At 47.3% G+C, this 19,029-nt stretch overlaps 1 protein-coding gene across 1 annotated transcript in view; it reads left to right on the forward strand.

Moving 5' to 3' along the window:
* LOC142589968 (uncharacterized) overlaps positions 1-10,673 on the forward strand; it is a 123,173-nt gene extending 112,500 nt beyond the window's left edge. The window contains exons 4-6 of the mRNA XM_075701723.1: positions 216-659; positions 1,802-2,593; positions 4,928-10,673. Of these exons, the coding sequence (XP_075557838.1) occupies positions 216-659; positions 1,802-2,593; positions 4,928-5,134 (1,443 nt within the window). The 3' untranslated portion in view covers positions 5,135-10,673. The remainder of the gene's footprint in view (positions 1-215; positions 660-1,801; positions 2,594-4,927) is intronic.
* Positions 10,674-19,029: the final 8,356 nt, after the last annotated feature.

The following is a 19,029-nucleotide window of genomic DNA, read 5'->3' on the forward strand; positions in this document are numbered from 1 at the left end:
AAAGAAGACATGCGCTACTGCACTGTCAGTGCTGGCTTGACAGTGCTTCTTATGTGCAAGGTGTATGTCGTATCCAGTCCTGCCCTAGTTCCCTTTTGACGGCGCTATTTTCCTGTGTGTTCCTTTTACCCTCGTCTCGTATGCGCTGAAAACCTTCGTTAGAACATTGGAGGGGCCTGCGAAACTATGCATACTGAGCGCAGTGCCGATTGCAGGTGCGGATCACGCGCTCTAACGTGCCGGCCATCGGTGACAGCTCGTTCTGGCCAGGAAAGAGATTACAAATACTCGACTTGAGCCACAACAACATCAGCATCCTTCGCGACTCGGACTTCCGTGGACTTTCCGAGCTGCGGTTGCTCAACCTGAGCCACAACCACATAGCGCGGGCTCCCTCGGCGCCCTTCCGCTTCCTGTCCAATTTGACGAGCCTGATCCTGTCGGAGAACAGGCTGGAGGCGCTGGCGCCTCGCTTCCTTTACCTGCTGCCGAGGCTGCAGAGGCTCGACCTTAGCGGCAACCCGCTGAAGAGCCTCGACCCGGACCACCTGAAGGACGTGCGGCCGTTGCGGGTGCTCGGCCTGGCCCGCTGCCAACTCACCAGGCTCCATTCGCTCATCTACCAGCACCTGTCGAACCTGGAGTCCCTAGACCTGCAGGTCCGTGTTCCACGCGTGCCTGGTTCTGCCAAAATTACAAAAAAAAAAGAATCAATTTGTCATTGGCTAATAGAAATGAGGGAAAGCTGTAATAATGTTTTAATGGACGGTTTTCAGTTACTGACTACACGTGCGCTTTGGTGTCGACCCGATTCCGATTTCCCTTTTTTGAGCAGACGATGGAAACGTTCCGACTATCTTAAAGCAGCTGCTGCACTATGTGGCGCAGAATATGCCTAATTAAATGTAGCGAAGTTGAATGGAGGAACTTTTACTGAGAGCAAAAAATTTGGATTTGGGCGGTTAGTACACACACACACACCCATATATATATATATATATATATATATATATATATATATATATATATATATATATATATATATTGTTTTCTTTTATTTTCCGTAAATTACACATGCTGAGAATTCCTAAACATGAGTTTTCAACTCCGCAAGTTCGTAATAGTAACACTAAAGTGCTGTAAACAGTAAAGTTAGAGCGTTGAAGGGCATCAAATTTACTTTTACATTACATCTTAGCTGATACGTCAGTTATGTCACTTTTGCATAGCCCTGCTATATGTTACATAATAATTCGTCACTTTTGTTGCTGAGCAACGGTGCATATTACATGGTGTCCCAATGTTTTCAAATTGTGCCAAATCCTACAACTTATCACACGGGCTCAAGAATATAAACCAAACTTCTAGTGCAGTCAGTTGCTATGAGCGTTATCTTTTCCCTACAAATGCAACAAATAGTGAAAATTGCTTGAACTGCTTTTCAGCAAAATCATTCCTTTATTCCGCTGTGTTTTCATCCGGTAGCACAGGCAGACCTTCCTCCCGTGCCAGGAAGCTAGACCGGCTCGCAGCATTTGTTCGATTAAAGCTGTAATACATGTCGTCGCGCAAACTCCGTCATGCTAGAGTATACAACACTAACTGCTGCCCAACGGCAACAGTGTGAGTATAAGCGTCACGACAATATCATTTTAATCGCATTGCCTACAGATAAAGAAATGTGATAGTTAAAGCACTCACCATGGTTCCCTAAGAATGCCCAAGACATGTCCCCTCCTTTGGTGCCAAAGCACTTCGGAGGTATCTTTCTTCAGTTTGGCGACCAACATTTGCCACGCAGGACAACCAGCTGAGCAAGTTGGCGCCCGAAGAGTTCCGCCACCTGCGCAAGCTGCGGGTGCTCAAGCTGGACGGCAACCGGCTCGAGAAGATGCCCGAGCGGGTGCTGGACGGCCACTCGCTCAGCCAGCTGGGCTTGTCCCGCAACCAGTTGTCGTCGCTAGACCCGTGCGCCTTCTGCAACGCGTCCGTCGAGGAGCTGGACATGTCGCGCAACAGGCTGCAGTCGGGCGAGGGCGACCCGCTGCGCCCCCTCGCCTCGTCGCTGGACCGGCTGGACCTGAGCTGGAACCCGCTGTCCGGCGACGCCGCTGCCGCGCTGGTGCGCTCCCTCAGGCGCCTCAGCGTGCTCCGCCTCGAGGGCCTCGGGCTCCAGCACCTGCCCTCGGAGACGTTCGGCGGCGTGCGCACCCTGCGGGAGCTGGGGCTGCGACACAACCGGTTCAGCAGCCTTCCGCCGGGCCTCCTGACGCCCCTCAAGTCGCTCGAGAGCCTTGACCTGGCCTTCAACCGGATGCGCGGCGTGGCGCCCGAATCGGTGCGCGAGCTCGACTCGCTGCCCGCGCTCTCGCGGTTTACGGCACACGACAACCCCTGGCAGTGCAAGGAGTGCCAGGTGATGGAGCTGTCCCGTTGGCTTGCCGAGCGGCCACTCGACTGTGGCGGACCGTGCCCCGCGTGCGCCGCTCCGTCCAACCTGGCCGGCCAGTCGCTCGCCTTTCTGCCCGTCCACGATCTGGAGCCCTGCCGGGAGCCGCTCGTCCAGCGGCGGCTCTCGCGGGCCGAGTCCCAGGTGGGCATGGGCGCTCCTTCACTGCGAATGCAGTTGGTAAAGGGATGAACAGCACGCGGAGAAAACAGCGAAATCCCCACGGCTGTGTCGACAGGGATCGAAGTCTATGTGCCCCAAGGAATAAACGGGAAGACGTAGCGCGAACGTAGACGCCACCACTTCGCAACATAATATGTTGGTGCTGCTGTGAGCACTCACAAAAGAGCCAGGGTGTCGAACCAAACCCGAACTGATGTTTTTGGAAGGTGCCTGAACCCGAAACGAACCTAAACCGAAAAAAAAAATAACGGTTGCCGGTTTGACACGAAAGGGTTCATTTATATAGAGCGATAACGGATGCTCAATACTTTGCACAATTGTTCGATTAACTACTTTTTCAATTGGCGCATCCTATTAGCAGATTGTTACGACTCACGAGTGTACGAGAATGGGGATATACGATGAGTATGTCGTCATCTCGGCAGAGATGCTTGCCTTTCTGAAGTCGGTCATGCTAGTTGTGTTGCGCGGCCAAAAAGTTGTTTCAAGGGCTCCGCGGAATCAGCATTTCCGGTGACGATCCCAATTCAGCCGTTAGGTCACTAAAACAACTATAACACGCAGCACCGTGGCGGCTTGGGTTAGTCGGTACATGCTGTACAGAGGGAACAGCGCGAAAAGACGAAGCACAAGAAGGGGAACACACACCAGCGCTGGTGTGTGTTCCCCTTTTTCTCCTTTATATTTTCGCGCTGTTCCCTGTAAATAAACATGGAGAGCGGAGAAGACGATGTCCTCGAGGAGGGATATCAATGCGTTCAGCTGCATGACTTATTGTCACCATAACACTGCGGTCACTAATGAATGCCGTCGCCTTCTCAGTGAGTGGTAACCGCGGCTGTAAACTGCACGCAAAATTTGATTTTTTACCGGCCATGGTTCAACACACGTCTGGTGATCAGCAAAGCAGGGTGGGACACTGTTCTATTTGTAGAAGTTATTAGTGGGGCACAATGTACGTGCTTTTGACTTCTTTGTCTACCCGTAGCCCGCCCAGCACCACGTGCAGATGCGCAAGAAAGATTGACGTATGAGTCAGCACAAACCGTCCTTGTTCATCGTGTAGAAGCATTAATTAATGTCTTCATCTCCTTCTAAAAAAGCAGCAAACTTAGCGAAATGTCAAATGCTGGCTTCTTTTTTTTGCTACATCCTAGAAGTTCGAAGTTTGAGTTTATATAGTACAATATGAATTAGCGTTGTCCAATGATCCCATGCTACAGTGCGCTCATCACCAGTCCTGTATGATAAGAAGCTGAAGCAAAACGAAAATTAGCTGACTCTGCTGCTGTCAAAGTAATCAGTATGGAAGCTACGTAGACCTTACGCTAACGCAGGGATTCTCACCAATTACGTCTGTCTCTATTATGCACCCGAAAATTTCCCTGTATCTGCGTAATTCATTGGTAAATGTCTGCCTCTTCTTGATGAAACTAGCGCATACTATGCAACATATTTCCGTAGGGCAGGATAAAATCGATTGCACCGAACCGGTTTGAGAACCGTTCTAAGTTTCTTTTTCTCCAAAGAGGAAATTAACCGTAGCGAAATCGGAGCGTTAAACCCGCACCGCAATTGAACCGATATATTTTTTAAAGCTCGACACCCTGAAAAGAACACACCGTTACCGCACATTACCTCCTCAGACTCAGTGTCCACCCCAGTAGACAATGGCTTTCAACCTTTCAAAAACTAAATCAGAAATGAAAAGCTAAACTATTTTGTCGTAACAAATCTATAGATGCAGGAGACTCGTACTGCATGCCGAGCTTGTAATCATTTTGCTGCCACCGGCTTTTGAGAAGATCAAAACTTTGTGCGAGACGTACCGGTTCATCGTCACCTACAACGAAGAGTGTGCAGTGCATTTCAAATGTCACCAAATGACGACGCAATCCAGAATGAAACGTGAACGCGAGGAACCCTCATGCGATGTTAAACCTGTGTCTACGTGTTTCGGGGGAAGAAATGCCGCTTTATGTGATAAAACTGTAGAAATGGATTGCTTTTCCACATGCATGGAGATAGTGATGTGATCATTCGGCCATGCAATGCCATCAAGGAACAAGTTTTTTTTTTTCATGTGCGTAAGAGACTGGCTGACAATAGCACTGACTTTAAAAGATACTGCGTAACTATGGTTTTTTTGGGTCTAAGGAGCATGCACCAGCACCCGTGCACGCTATGTATCGAACCCATTGAGATGTCGCCTATAACAGGTGCACAGGGCAGGCACTTGCCGCAGTTAGTTGCGCACATGCATGCCCGAATCATGATAACAGTAACCTGGTGCAGGTGGGCCTCATAGTGGCCATCATCATCATCATGCTCCTGGTGACGGTCATTGTGGCCACGGTGGTGATCTACAGGCGCCAGGGCGCCGTCTATTACACGCACGAAGACGACCGGCGCATGTCCTGCACCGACGTGAAGCGGCCCTCGATCGTGGCGACGCCGCCCGCTGACGACATCAAGGACAGCGCCAAGATTGCCGCCTGCTGAACGCACACCGGAACGGCTCGCGATCGTGCCCTTTGTGATAGCCCGCCGCGCCAGCGTCCAGGACGGTGCGCAGGAAGCCCAGGCTGTGTCCCCCTAAGTCAGCAACCGCCGGCGGTTTCACCCTACTCGCCCACTCTGGCGAACTGGCTGCCTGCCGCCCGGACATTGCGGGAGCTCGCGGCTCCATGCTTCAGACGTGCTTGTGCACCTACCAGCACCAGGTGGCCAACGCGTATCACAGGAAACGTGGCCGAGGTGCGCGAGCCGCTAGCAATATGAGGACCCCTTTTTTTCCGCGTGCATGCAGACTGCGGTGGTGCCAGACATCATCTTGTCCTCACTCGCCACATAGTCAGCCCGTGTCCTATAGTCCACCGACCCCGACCGGGATGGGTGTTATCGGTTCCTCGACACACACACACACACACACACACACACACACACACACACACACACACACACACACACACACACACACACACACACACACACACATACATACATACATATATATATATATATATATATATATATATATACACACACACACACACAGTCATGCGTTGTCGCTATATGCGACGTTCCGCACACCTCTTGGCATTACGTGAGCATAGGTGGATGAGAGGGCGTTCATTTCAGGACTGCGGTGTGAAATGACGCGCGTGCAAAAACTGCTAGCGTCAGTGTGCGTAAAAAGTGTTTTTGATATTACTCCAGGAGGGAAGATGTTGGCTGTTGTGCTACAAGGACGCAGCTCGTGTTTGTATGTCGAAATTCCTTGTATGTTCGTTGTGTTGTTTTAGAGCCATAAATGTGCCGTTAATTTGTTAAAATATTTGCTTTGCACATTAATGGTATGTAAGATTTCATTATCTCAATTTTATCTTCTACTTAAGCCTTCCTGTCCTAAGTACAACAGGCGTTTATGCTTTGCAATGACCATTAAGGTGTGTTATGCTTTTGTGTTGTATAAGGCTGCGTCGAAGACAATTTCTGCCAATATAAAAAAATCTCTTTAGGGCTAATTTGATTAGATAGTAACAACAACTTTTCGCTATGACTGGAGGATATGCGTACCAACTTATCACATGAAAAACACGAAATCAGCATTATGCGTTTTTGAGACGTGCGCGTAATTTCCACGCTTCATCAGCGTCAAAATAAAAATGCCATCTTCGATTTCGCTAGTGCAATCGCACCATAGCGCATTTTTTATTTACCTTGTGGCCGTACAGCAGCAGTTCTTGTGCTAACTGCACCAGTTGAAGTCGAAATGGGAACAACTGAATCAGCCATGTACACTGCACACTATGCACCATTCATGTGGCGAGAAATTCACCACACTGAGCGGCTACCACGTTATTTAGCGAGATAATTCTGTAATTAGGACGCTGCCGATCTTTAAGTTAACAATAAGCACTTTGTGCTTCATGGTCCACGCAGAAGTTATGTCCATTATTAACACGGTATGCCAGTAGACACAGATTAATGCTATAATAAATGGTATGGAGGCCCGTCTCTAAAATGAATATTCTGTGACTGTGGGGTGGCGCCCTCGCCTTACCACACACACAATATCGTGTACAGTAACTATAATTCAAAGCTGAGTCTAGAGCACAGAAACGTTACAGTGTTAAATTCACGTCGCCATTTCGTGGCCCTATATTTTCATTGATGGCCCGAAAACAGGGGTGAACACACGCGCACACGACTTGTTTATAAAGAAGCCACAGCGCTGTCTGCTAGATGTCCTGCTCATTCGCCAAAAGCAGGCTGCTACAGTGCCCCCGTAAGGGGAAGATGTTCATTCGGCGAAAGTTCAAAACACTTGGCAGAATACAGAGCTTTCGTTATTTGGCGTAACGCAATTAAGCATCATCGCCATAATTATGGAACCAGTTCGCGTGTATGGCAGTTTGTGCTGTGGCGTGGCGACTTTCCATTCCCAGAGCCCGATACGCATGCGCGATCGCAAGCAGAGCCACGTCTGGTAGGGGAATGCCAGATATTTCATTGCACGCGAAAGTATTACTTGACCGACTCTGTTTTCGACTAACCTTGAGGTCAGCTTATAGGAAACCGCATGACATCGTGATGAGCGCAACACCCGCTATTGTCGTCCCGAATTCCTCAACATCGTACCGCGCACAGACAAAGCTGCCAGTGGTCACACAAGATGACAGCGTGAACGTTTCCAGCCTGAGCGATCTCTCGTATATAAGTACCCATCCTGTGTAAACTAAAGCGTTGAGGACGTCTGTGTTATCGCGGGCATTGGACCTTGGCTTATACAAAATCAGCGGGGCAAATGGACGGTCTGGGAAGTCAACAAATATGAATCACAGTCCCTTATAGAGCTTTCTACGACTGATTTCCTTTCCCTTGTGCGTTTCTCCGTTGCTCTGCAAGTTTTCCGCCAACCGTAACAGAACGATTTGCCTACTAACGATCGTCTTGGTCCTCGTCACGAAAGCATAGGAATTGCTACATTCGTTAGTTCTTGAGCGTGGAAGTGAAAAAATATTTAATCTCTGATCATGCTGTCCATACACATATGCATACTGCCAATTGCAAGAGTGTCTGACAAAATAAGCAAACTCTTGGTCGCACCGATTCCCCTATTATGAACAAAAGGAGCGACCCTCTTCGCTGTTATATAAGGAAAACACGTAAGGCAGTCTCAATTGACAACATGTTTTGGGTTACCTTATACGTAATTCGAAGTCTTTTTGTCGTAACATCGACCAGCGTTATCGCATAAATTTCACGTTACACAATGACTGCGCTGTAACACCGGTTGAAATTGGTTCCGTTAATTACACGGGCTAAAGGGGCATTGACCTGAAATTTATTGAGGCCGTGGGTGTCGCGGTGCGTGAAACGGGTGCACCCACGTCAGTCAACACCACGCTGGATCTACGTCGTAGTTACGCTGTATGTGTAAAGGCTTCCACAAAGATGTCGCGGCCTTCAGGGTAAACTCAGATACACTTGCGGCTAAACTTCTGACCTCTTTTGAGTTCTATGGAATATGTCTTAATTAAGGTTCCACACAAAAACGCACATCCGGATGATCATGGCAGAAAGATAAAGCACAGGGTTTAGACCAAAGCTGTAATGTTAGCGCACAAGATAATGAGTTAAAATGTTTCGGTGTTCTCTTAAAGCACCGGTCTCTCGACCTACCGCTCCACCAGAAAGCTTTAGGGACGGATTGATTTGCAGCCATATAAATTACTAGACTACTAGCAGTGGCCCTGCGAAGCTTTCTTTTTTCCCCAGTGTGTCCTTTTTTTTTTTTTTGCATTCATCAGCGTTTATAATACTGGACTCAAAAAAAAAAATAGGCAAAGCATCAATCGTACAATTTAAACACAGACTGCGTATACCCACTAGCGATCGGATGATTAAGTACGTGATCTCTAAAGAGAGAATAATAACCCAAATTTTCGTGAGTCTAGAACTCTTGCAATGTAAGAGAAAGACATGCGAGAAACGCAGATTAAGCATGCCCTAAAACACTCTGACAGGCAACGAGTCTCCCTTAGATAAGTAAAACATGTTTACTCGTCTATAGGTGCTCCCCTTTTCTTGAACTATTAATGGTCAATTAGCGAGAACTGAGTATGATAAGCTGTAAATGATCCTCAATATCCAAGACGACGCACCATTTATCATTTCTTTCACGCATGCGGTGCCCATTTGTTGCAAACGCATACAGTTTACCAAACAGAGTCGACGCTGATATGCCAAAATGCACGAAATTGTAGGAGAAAAACGGGATTCTGACGCAAGAAAGTTGCATAGAGCATGATGAAGCTCATGTTCATAATGATGGTTCGATCGTCAGGTTGGCGGCAATGGTATAATTATTACAATTGTCATTCGGTCATATTCAGCATTTAAACTCATCACGAGTGTTTCAGGAATCATCAGCTGTTATCACCCAGATAATCGTCATCAGTGCTCACCACCCAAACAGGCTCCTACCACCTGTAATGTCAGCGTCAGGAGGCCGAAGAAATTGCGCTTTTCTGTTCGTGTGTTGTGTTCATTTCACTTAACTGAAAGAGGGATGGGGGAGAGGAAATACGAGTAAATATAACCGAATCCTAACTGTATTAGTGTTGCTATATGTTATCGTGAAAACGCTGACAATGTACAGATCCAGCCACGCGGTGGAAGACACGCAAGACAGTGAAAAGTGGCCACCTGGCGGTTTCTGCAAAGCGCCTGTCCCAGTTTCGTTGGAATAATAAACACCTCCTCATTCAGCGGCTACCTGCCCGGTCGAAGGAAGATAAAGAGAAAGGGGCAGGCGGGTGGTTAGAGCGGGTAATACAGTGTGTCCAGCATGGTGGAAAACTAAAGGAACATAGAGACTTTGTCAAAAATATACGGGTAACAGCGAGCGTAAATCGATCTGATTTGGGAGGCAGCATGGCGGAGCGTTGTGCAGTTGTCGGTTGACTCAAAATCCTGGAACCTGGGAATCGACAGTTGTCACCCGCGAGAGTTTTAGAGCGCTAGGGCGCAATGCGGATATGACATGCGCTGCCCGGAAGCGGCTTTGGTCACGCGTTTCGGACCTTGCTCGTTTGACAAAATGCGTTCAGTCGGGGACAAAAGCTTGTGTCCTACATAAATGGTTGCCGAAAAAAACAACGAGAAAAAGAACTATGTTGTGCTCAAGACTCAACTAACCGACTGGTGCGTACCCCTGCACAAACTTTGTTTTGAACTTCTCAAATCTGGACTGCACGTTCAGATCGCCAAGAAATTAAAACTATTTCACTTATCCCACGGTGAACAAACCTTTGTCCCTGACTCTACAGGCAGAAAGGAACTACGCAGAAGGCGCCACGGAATCGCCATGTGCGGAAGCCCATGTACGCGGGCCGCTCACACTTAGGTGTCGGCCGCCCTTGCGTGTCTTCGGCCAATGGCACATAGTACGCAGCAATGACGTCAACGTGACGTATATCGATATGCTATAGCGTATATTGCATGATCGTAGCACATGTACAGACTTTAACGTGATGCCCATGCATTCGCCCGGCGCGCGAGCTCGCTGGTGGGAGCTGCAGCCAAACGGGGGGACATTTGTCGCCATTTTTGTTGAGAGACGATGTGATCTCGACACACCTATTCTGTGCCGCCAATTCAAGACGTCTTTCGTAAGTAAAGTCACTTTTTGTCGCCCTGCTGTGGCGAAGTTCTAAGGTACTTGGCAGCGCCTTGGCCGGGCAGTCAGAGGCTACGCGGGAAACTTTTGTACAGGCACAAAAACTGGATAGCCAAACCTCGACTGTGTACCTCTTGTGTTATGATGCGCGTTGAACAGAACGCAGTGGAAACTTTATAGCTTTTTACTTCGCTGATGCCGTTGCCCACACAATCCATGACATTTGTTTGTTCCATCTCCTCTGTGCTAGAGATTTATTTTTAGAATATGTACGCACACAAAGCGATAAAAGTCATCATGTAGTCTCCAGAGGTTATGAAAAGGCAGAAAAATAAAATAGATTTTTGAGCTGTTCATCATGTTTTCGTTTTCATTGCCAAACAAATCGGTCGGTAAGTAAATTGGAGAGCGGACATGCTTCATCGAACGCACTTGGCGTGCCTCGATTCTCAGTCAAAACCAATGTTGCTCCTCTATATGCTCGGGAGCTCGTATAGACGAATTCTCTGTAGTCACCAAAACCTACGACCTCACAGTGACGCGGTCAGCGTGACATGCACCGGTTCTGTCATTCTGTTCTCTGATGGAAAAAGAAAGAACAGAGACTTGACACAATACGTCATTCCTCACCAAACGTCTCCGACGATGCCGTAGACCACCTGTGATTTCTTTTTAAAAAATTCCTCAGTTGCTTACACGGGTGGACAAAAACATGGTAGGCAACCCTAACCTTTGACTCTGGTGTCTCTTAGTGACACTCGCCCCTCGGCGTTGGTGTCCTTTAAGCTAAGCAAGCGAACGTCTTTTCCTTGGCACGATATGCGGGCGAGGAGCGAGGGAGGGAGAGAAGGAAGCATAGCGCGCGCCACCTGGCAGGGCGTAGCCCACAGCGAGCGGCGCACAAAGCGCACCTTACGCGCCCTCTCCGGTGCTGACGTCAGAGCATGTAACGGACGCGCGTGCGCAGCTGTTGCGAGCGAGCAGGTGAGCACCGGGAGAGGAGAAACAAGAGAGGAGGGAGTGACATCACATCCGCTCTGCTAGGTAGATGTTCAGTCTATGCCAGGCAACTGTTTTCCATTAATTAGCCGGTTAAATACCAAGTCACCTTCTTGTGTGTGACGTCATTACTTTCGCTTTCTACTTCCGGGTTTCCAGGAATTTCGCCAAGCTCGTGCTCACGTGGCGGTTCCCTAAAGTCTACGATTATGCACTTTGGTGTGCAGTAATCAGTTATTTCTACTTAATTCTAATTGTTCCAGACACTTCAGTAACTCAACTTGTAACCAAACTTATGCTCTGATATCATATCTAAATGAAACTCATGAATTTTGTACTGTATTATTCTTTCTACTTTTCCGATTAACTTGAATTTCGTCCCTGGTCGTCTCATGAGGTGAACCGGAAGTGCTGCGCAAGAAACAAGAATGTCACTCGATGCTTGTGCCACTAAAAATGTCGAAGGTGTGCTTTGAGTGCCATAGAGCAGGGATGAAGAAAAAATAGAATTCGTTCCAAGGTCTGAATCTACGGTCTTCACCAAGTTAAACACACCTTTGACCCTTACATACCATCATAGTTAACGACCACTTGCGCTGGCTTAATTTCATGCTCAGCAGCACAAGGCTTTCAAGTGTCAAAGACCACAGGGCAGCGATGGCACGAAGAACTGAAACCTTTCTCGACAGTGTTGAGACCGTATACGTAGGGTCCTTCGTCTTCGGGTTTGGATTTTTCCAAAATTCCGGGGTGGGGAGTTGGGGTAAAAATTGGGTGGTATTTTGAGAGTAAAACCGGCGAGAAATCGTTGTTTTTTTTTTTTTGCTTGTCTTGCAGCAAAACCCGGGTTAAATCGGGGTTTGGTGTGTTTGGCAGCCTAGAGTTGGGGATTTTTGTCGTAACCTTTACAAACGTTTAACACAAGCAATAGTCTCCCTTTGGACACAAACTCTCTATTTAAACAAGCGAAATCACTCACTGGAACATGTACTGGAAAATAGAGCTTCTCGCAAATCATGTGACGAACTCATCTGCACAAATACTCGTTGTCAGGCATTATTATTACATTTAAAAGAAACCACACTCACAAGAAAAAAGACGTGTCTGGCGATCCTTTCTTCATTTTGTTCTCTGATATTTTTCTAAGGAAAAAGAATGCAAAAAGTAGTGCACATGGGCATGCTTCACAAGTAGTATGGTGCTTCGCACCATATTACAAGACCTTATAATTGTTGACGTATACGTTATCATGTGCATTGGAAGCATCCCTGTGCCCATCTTAGGGGACCTGCCGGGTTTACAGCTTTTGTTTATGGTCGTCCTGTTTTGCTGTTTCCGAGTATAGCTTCTTGCAACAAAATTAATGGAATACCAACTATACAAATCGGCCAACCTACTTTTAACGTATTTAGGTAAACGTCCTCTCAATGGCACAGCTACCGCTCGCGATGTAGAGCTACGTCGGCCCTGCTTTTACACGTGTGCGACGAGCGGGAAGTGCGATGCAACGCGCTATTGTTCTATTCTTGTAAACGCGGCTGCTATAAAAGCAACACGCTTTCGCTCACTTAAGGCCCGCATGGTGCTGAACATATGATTTTATATACGCCAATTTGAACTTAAGCGTTAGGCGGAAACAAGGCATTTGCCATAGTCGTACATTAATGATAATGTTAGTATGATATATCCATGAACACTTGCTCGAAAAAGGGGAGCAACATTCGTTAGTTTTACAACACCTGCACTTATCATCCTTTACAAAAGGGCCAATTTCGGAAAGAAATTGGATTTAACCATATTTTTATAAATTTGGCTCGGGTGCAAGAAATCGGGAAATATCGGGTTTGATACCAGAATACGAAGAACCCCACCGTATACGTAGGGTACGAGAAAAACAAGGACAAAAAGAAGACACATGCTGCGCTTACGTGTGTCTTCGCGTCTCTTCTTTTCCTATTCTTCCTTTTCGTCTCTGCTTCGCCCGGTAGGTGCGTGTAGCACAGTGAAGCAGACTTACGGTCCAGAGCCTGAGGACGCGGCGGACGCTCAATATGATTTATTCAGAGCGAAGCTGTCTACGGCTAGGATATGGACGATCGTGTCCACGCGTAGACTAACACTTTTTCATACGTCGGCCGCTCCTGAAATTAGTGCAATATCGGGTCGACCCGCGGCGGAGGTGAAGCAGGCGTTAGGCACTCCCCATACGTGGGCCCATCCCGAAGATAGTGAGATACCGGGCCGACCCACGGTACTTCCCATGCGTGGGCCCATACATCACTCCTCATACAGGCAATTGCGGTGCCAAGGGTTTGCCTTAACATGACGCCTGAAGCGGGCCTTTTTAATAGTATATTGTCACGACCCGCTCGGGTTCGTGAACGAAGGAGGCCTTGAGGCACCCTCCGTTAGACAGACGCTCCGCAGCGTGGTGGTGACGAACGTTGACTGGCCGCCGAGCAGCTGTGCTCGTCGGTGTTTATTGGGTTGCCTACCGAGCCTGGCAGGCCACCAAGCCTGGCGGGCAACGGAGGTTATGCCCGAGGGGGCGTCACATGCTTGTTACACCCCTTTACCCCCAGTTTGTTTACCCTTACCCCCAGGGTGGGCCAGGACGGAAGTTCCTGGCGAAAACTGGAGCTCCCGACTCCGGCAAAGACCCGGGACGGCACCCTCAGTCAGCAGCCAACTTCTGCTTCAGCTGCTGCAGGAGCACTGTGGATCGGAGGTCCGGATAGGAACAGGCCTGATATGCTCTGCAGAGAAATCTGAACTTCTCTTGTACCGCCAAACACTTAGGGGCAGGCCTCCCAAAGGATACGACAGAAACAAGGCTCATGAGGAAATCAAGCTACACACCAAGAACGGGCGGAATATCCCAATAGTAAACCAGCTCAAGGTGCTGGGTCTAGTAATCGAGAACAAAGGCACAAATGGGGAAACCATAAAGAAGTTAGACACAAAGGTAACAAAAACCATGAGATTAATCAAACGAATTACTAACAAGCACCAGGGTATGAAGGAAGAAAGTATCATACGGCTAATACAATCATTCGTAATCAGTCAGACCACATACATAGCAGCCTTCCACAATTTTTTTGCAGCTGAAAAGACTAAAATTAACAACCTGATACAAAAGGCATACAAACTAGCACTAGGGATTCCCATCAGTACGAGCACGGATCTCTTGCTAAAGTTAGGACTCCACAACACACTGGACGAACTCATAGAAGCACAACAAACATCTCAAGCAGAACGACTAACGAAAACCAAAACGGGACGGCATATACTAAGAAAACTAGGAATGAATTACCACAATCTATACGGGCAAAAGAGGACGATAACGAGAGAAATTCGTGACAAACTCCTAGTACCAAATATACCCAAGAACATGCATCCAGGTTACAACGACGGCAGACGCAAGAGTAGAGCAGAGAAAATGATCCGAAGCTTTGGGTCAAACGACAGAGCAACCTTCGTAGACGCGGCTGAATACCCACACAGAAATAGCTACGTAGCAGTAATCGTAGATCACACACAAAAAACTCTTACAAGCGTATCAGTTAATACCAAACATTCCGAGACAGCAGAGGAGGTAGCCATTGCACTAGCATTGGTCGCCACGAATGCTCAGTACATCATTAGTGATTCTCAAGCGGCCATTAGAAACTATGCAAAAGGTAGGATCTCGCCTGAGGCATGGCACATCATCAAAGTCAATGAAGCAAAATTCTCCAATGCAGAGAAGAACGGCAGGCAATTGCTCTGGTTCCCAGCGCATACGACTCCAGACATTCCCGCAGTCAACCTCAACGAGGTAGCACACCGCGAAGCTTGAGGTCTTACTCGCCGAGCTGAGCAAAGAGTGACTTCCATCGGTCAGGAGAACGCGGAGGAGGAAATCTGGAGAGAAAAAGATAGATTAACAAGATTTATGCGATATTATCAAATTCTATCAAAATAGGAGGCGAGTATTACCACCGCCTCACACTAAACTGAACAGAGCTGAGTCGGTTACTTGGAGGCGACTACAAACAGAAACTTTACGAGTCCTGTACAACTAAAAACTTTCTACCCCGATATATACGAGAGCGATATCTGCAAGCTATGCAAGTCTGTTAGAGCCACCCTTCAACACATGTTGTGGGGATGTGTAATATACCAAAATAAAATGGCAGTCTCCCCAGAAAATCTACAGGCTCAGTGGTCGGCCGTGCTGCTCAGCTCAGAACTCCAAGACCAACTTTGGGCCGTCCAGCGAGCCAAGGAAGCCGCACGGGAGCAGCAGCTCCCAGCGGCCATCTAGGTGGCCCCAGGCCCGGGCCTCCCAACCGAGGATTCCAAATAATGTTATCACATCATCATCTTTTTTCTGCTTACTTTTTGATGCGTGATATATTAGCTTCGCCTGATGTCCTCACTGAACTAAAGGAGGCTGCTTCGTTATGTTTGGTGACTGTAAGCACAAGTTAATGGGTGATGTGCAGGTTAAATTCAAAATAGATGGGTAATTGGGGCTTTCGCAATAAATCACGTATGCAAGCACTCTAGAGTGTTATGAGCATGTCTTGCGAGCAGGGAAGTAGTGAGCCCGCTGCCCTGGCAGAACTACAAAAACCATCAAGAAAAAATTAACCGAAAATTGGTGGTATGCTATCGAAACTCTCTGTACGAAGTTAAATGCGGTTGGATGAAATACAGCCTTTGTACGGATACGGAGAACTTTATTAAAAGTATCCCGCAGAAAGGGGACCTGCAGCTTCGTCGATAAAGCACACTTGCGCGCCGAGTTCCTTATCAGCTACCAGCAAGAAACGATATGCTCGGGCGCAGCGGGTGTCGCTACTCCACGTGGTTTCTTTTCAGTAATTTAAAAGCTCAAGTACACAGAAATAAAGAGGAGTATTCTGCAGCTGCTGTGCTGCGTCACCTCAGTGGCGACGAGGATGGGATCGAGGCCACTCGAGTTTGACGAGACAGCAATCAGTTGGGATGCCTACCTTGTTCGCCTCGAGGCTTACTGCGAAGGCAACGATATTAAGGACTCATCGAAGCGCCGGGCGCTTTTGGTAGCATCGCTCAGTGACAGCGTAGTTCGAGTTCTTCAGGGACGATGCCCCATAACGCCCGTGAACAGTTTAGAGTACGACGAAGTTGTGAAAGTGTTAGAAGAGCACTGCAGCCCGCAAGTGAACGAGACAGCGGCAAATCACACGTTTTTCATACGCAAGCAGGAAGATGGCGAGACAGTTGAAGACTTTGTGGCCGACTTACGACGCTGCAGGACCCTTATAGGGCGACACCGCGGGCCGCTCCCACTTGGGGACAGTTAGGCCTAACCTATAACCGCCGCATTGCAGGCTCTCTGGACAGTCCAAAGCTGACGATGATATTCCGAGCTCCTGATGGCCGAGTTCCACTTCTGTTCAGTGTTGTCCTTATCCTCTCGTAATGAGGGGCACAGCTTTGGCTCTTTTGGACGACAACAGAACGCAAATATTCACACGCACTAGATCGGCAGTCAGGGCGTTCGCCTCGGGCTCCATCGCGAAAGAGGCTCATAGTATTGTTAGGAACAGGGCAATCGCTCGACATACGATTACTTGGTTTCCGGCACAGTCTTTTTAAAAAAATTCTTATTCAACTGTTAGAGCATGCTATGATATGGCCACTATCAGCTATGGTACCCAATGTCGTGACATAGCTGTAGGTTACAACAGGTTTATATATTGTGGAAAAGGGATGGGGGACATGGAAACTGCGATGTGCGACAAAATTTTTACGTTGTGGTCCTCTTAGAATCGTTGCAAATATTTACTAAGCCATCGTTTTCTTTTCCCTATTTTCAGGTGTCATAACACGTTCCGACTTGGTTTCAGCGATGTCCTCGTTGAACTAAACAAGGCATTTTGTTTACATTTAGCGAAAAAAAAAGGAAGTGTTACGAGCAATATGGAGGTAAAGTTCAAATACAGGGAACTAATTATGGCATTTGCAGTAAGTTGCGCATGCAAGCGATCTGGAACTTTATGGATGTGTTTTGCAAACAACGAATTTATCCCGTTTCCCTGGAGGAACTGTGAACTCAGCCGATATCAAATCCAGCGGGAATTGAGCGGGGAAGGGGGGGGGGGAGGGAGAGAGGAGACTATGGTAAATCATCAAGCCAGCAACTAACTAGACCACCGAAGCCTTTTAACCATAGTAAATGCTAAAATGCCATGGCAAGGTAACATATATGTGTTGGTTGCTAGTTTCTGAAATATATATATATATATATATATATATATATATATATATATATATATATATATATATATATATGTATATATATATATATATATATATATATATATATATACACATATATAGGCAATTTTTAAAGTATATGCGATATAACTATAAGAAACTGAAACTTTTATTGCAGTTGTTCGAAAGAAACAGCTTCATCTGGAAATCGTGTTGTAATTCTTCAAGGTCGCACACATCTACTGTCTTTCTTTTTCTTGTGAATATTTCAAGTAAGTTATGTTGACAGTACTTCGTTGCGTATAATCTCGACAATACTATTACCTAAACTTGTGGTGCATTTACGCCGTAAACATAAACACCAACTACAATCCTTTGTTTAATTACTAAATTTGCTTGTCGCAAATGTGTATTTTTTATTTGTGCTGTATTGCTGCTACTGGGCGGGATCCAGAACCTCGGTGAGGCATTCATTGTCTTTTACTCCTGCATCTTCTTAAGATTTCATATACTTCGGCAGCAAGCGCGCGGTCGCGTGGGCTTTGTGTTGAGAGCGATCAGCTTTGGGGGCACAGTCGAGGTGAGCCGACGCCTCGTAGCTTTGCGGGTTCTGTCTTCTCGCCGCTCAGTTTGCGTTGAAGCGATAGACAGCACGAAGGTCACTTCGCTGGCTGCTGCTGCCACGCTTCCTCACGCCAGCGTTTTCACTTTGCGGTAATGTAATGCGGCAATGTTTTGCAGTAATGTATATGTTGCGCGGTAATGTGAAATTATTTTAATGTCCTCTGACGAAACGTATCACTTAGCTGCGATTGGTGGTTTAATTTGTGAACCATGCTGCGTAGAGCACGGGCCCAAAAACGTAAGATAAAGGCCACACTAATTTTTTATTTACTTAGAATGTCTTGAGGGGCTAGTTGGTTCATTTTAATGACTGAGTGCTAACTGCGCAAAATTGGGAAGCAGTACACCACGCAAGAAGAGACACACAGTAAGATCGCGAACACAATCGAGTTCTGTGAGTCTGTTCTTGTGTGGTGTCCTGTTTCCCAATTTTGCACATTTAGCAGTGATTCACGTGCAGTGCAACTGATTAGCATGCCCTACATGACACATGACTGAAGCGAGCATGACGCACAGGGAGGAAATGTGGGAGGGTAGCATTAATGTTCACAGTGTTACCGTTAAGCACATCTGCCCCTGAATAGCTCAGCGGCACATCGCGATTAAATAGCACCGCAGTTGCATAGAATGCTGGGATTTTTAATGATTGTGTGCCTCTGTTGAGACTCACACTGGGCATTAGCTATCGAAGATGAATACCAATGAAGTATTACGCGAGAAAATCCACGGAGTAGTAATCACCTTTAACTAGACGCCGAACGAAACGCATAGCCAGCGATCGGCAGACACAGAAGGAAAGGCGAAAACTCCCTGTGGGAACATTCCTTTTCAACTGCGT

Source organism: Dermacentor variabilis, chromosome 1 (genome assembly GCF_050947875.1).
Source record: "Dermacentor variabilis isolate Ectoservices chromosome 1, ASM5094787v1, whole genome shotgun sequence".
In the NCBI taxonomy this organism is placed as follows: Eukaryota; Metazoa; Arthropoda; class Arachnida; order Ixodida; family Ixodidae; genus Dermacentor; species Dermacentor variabilis.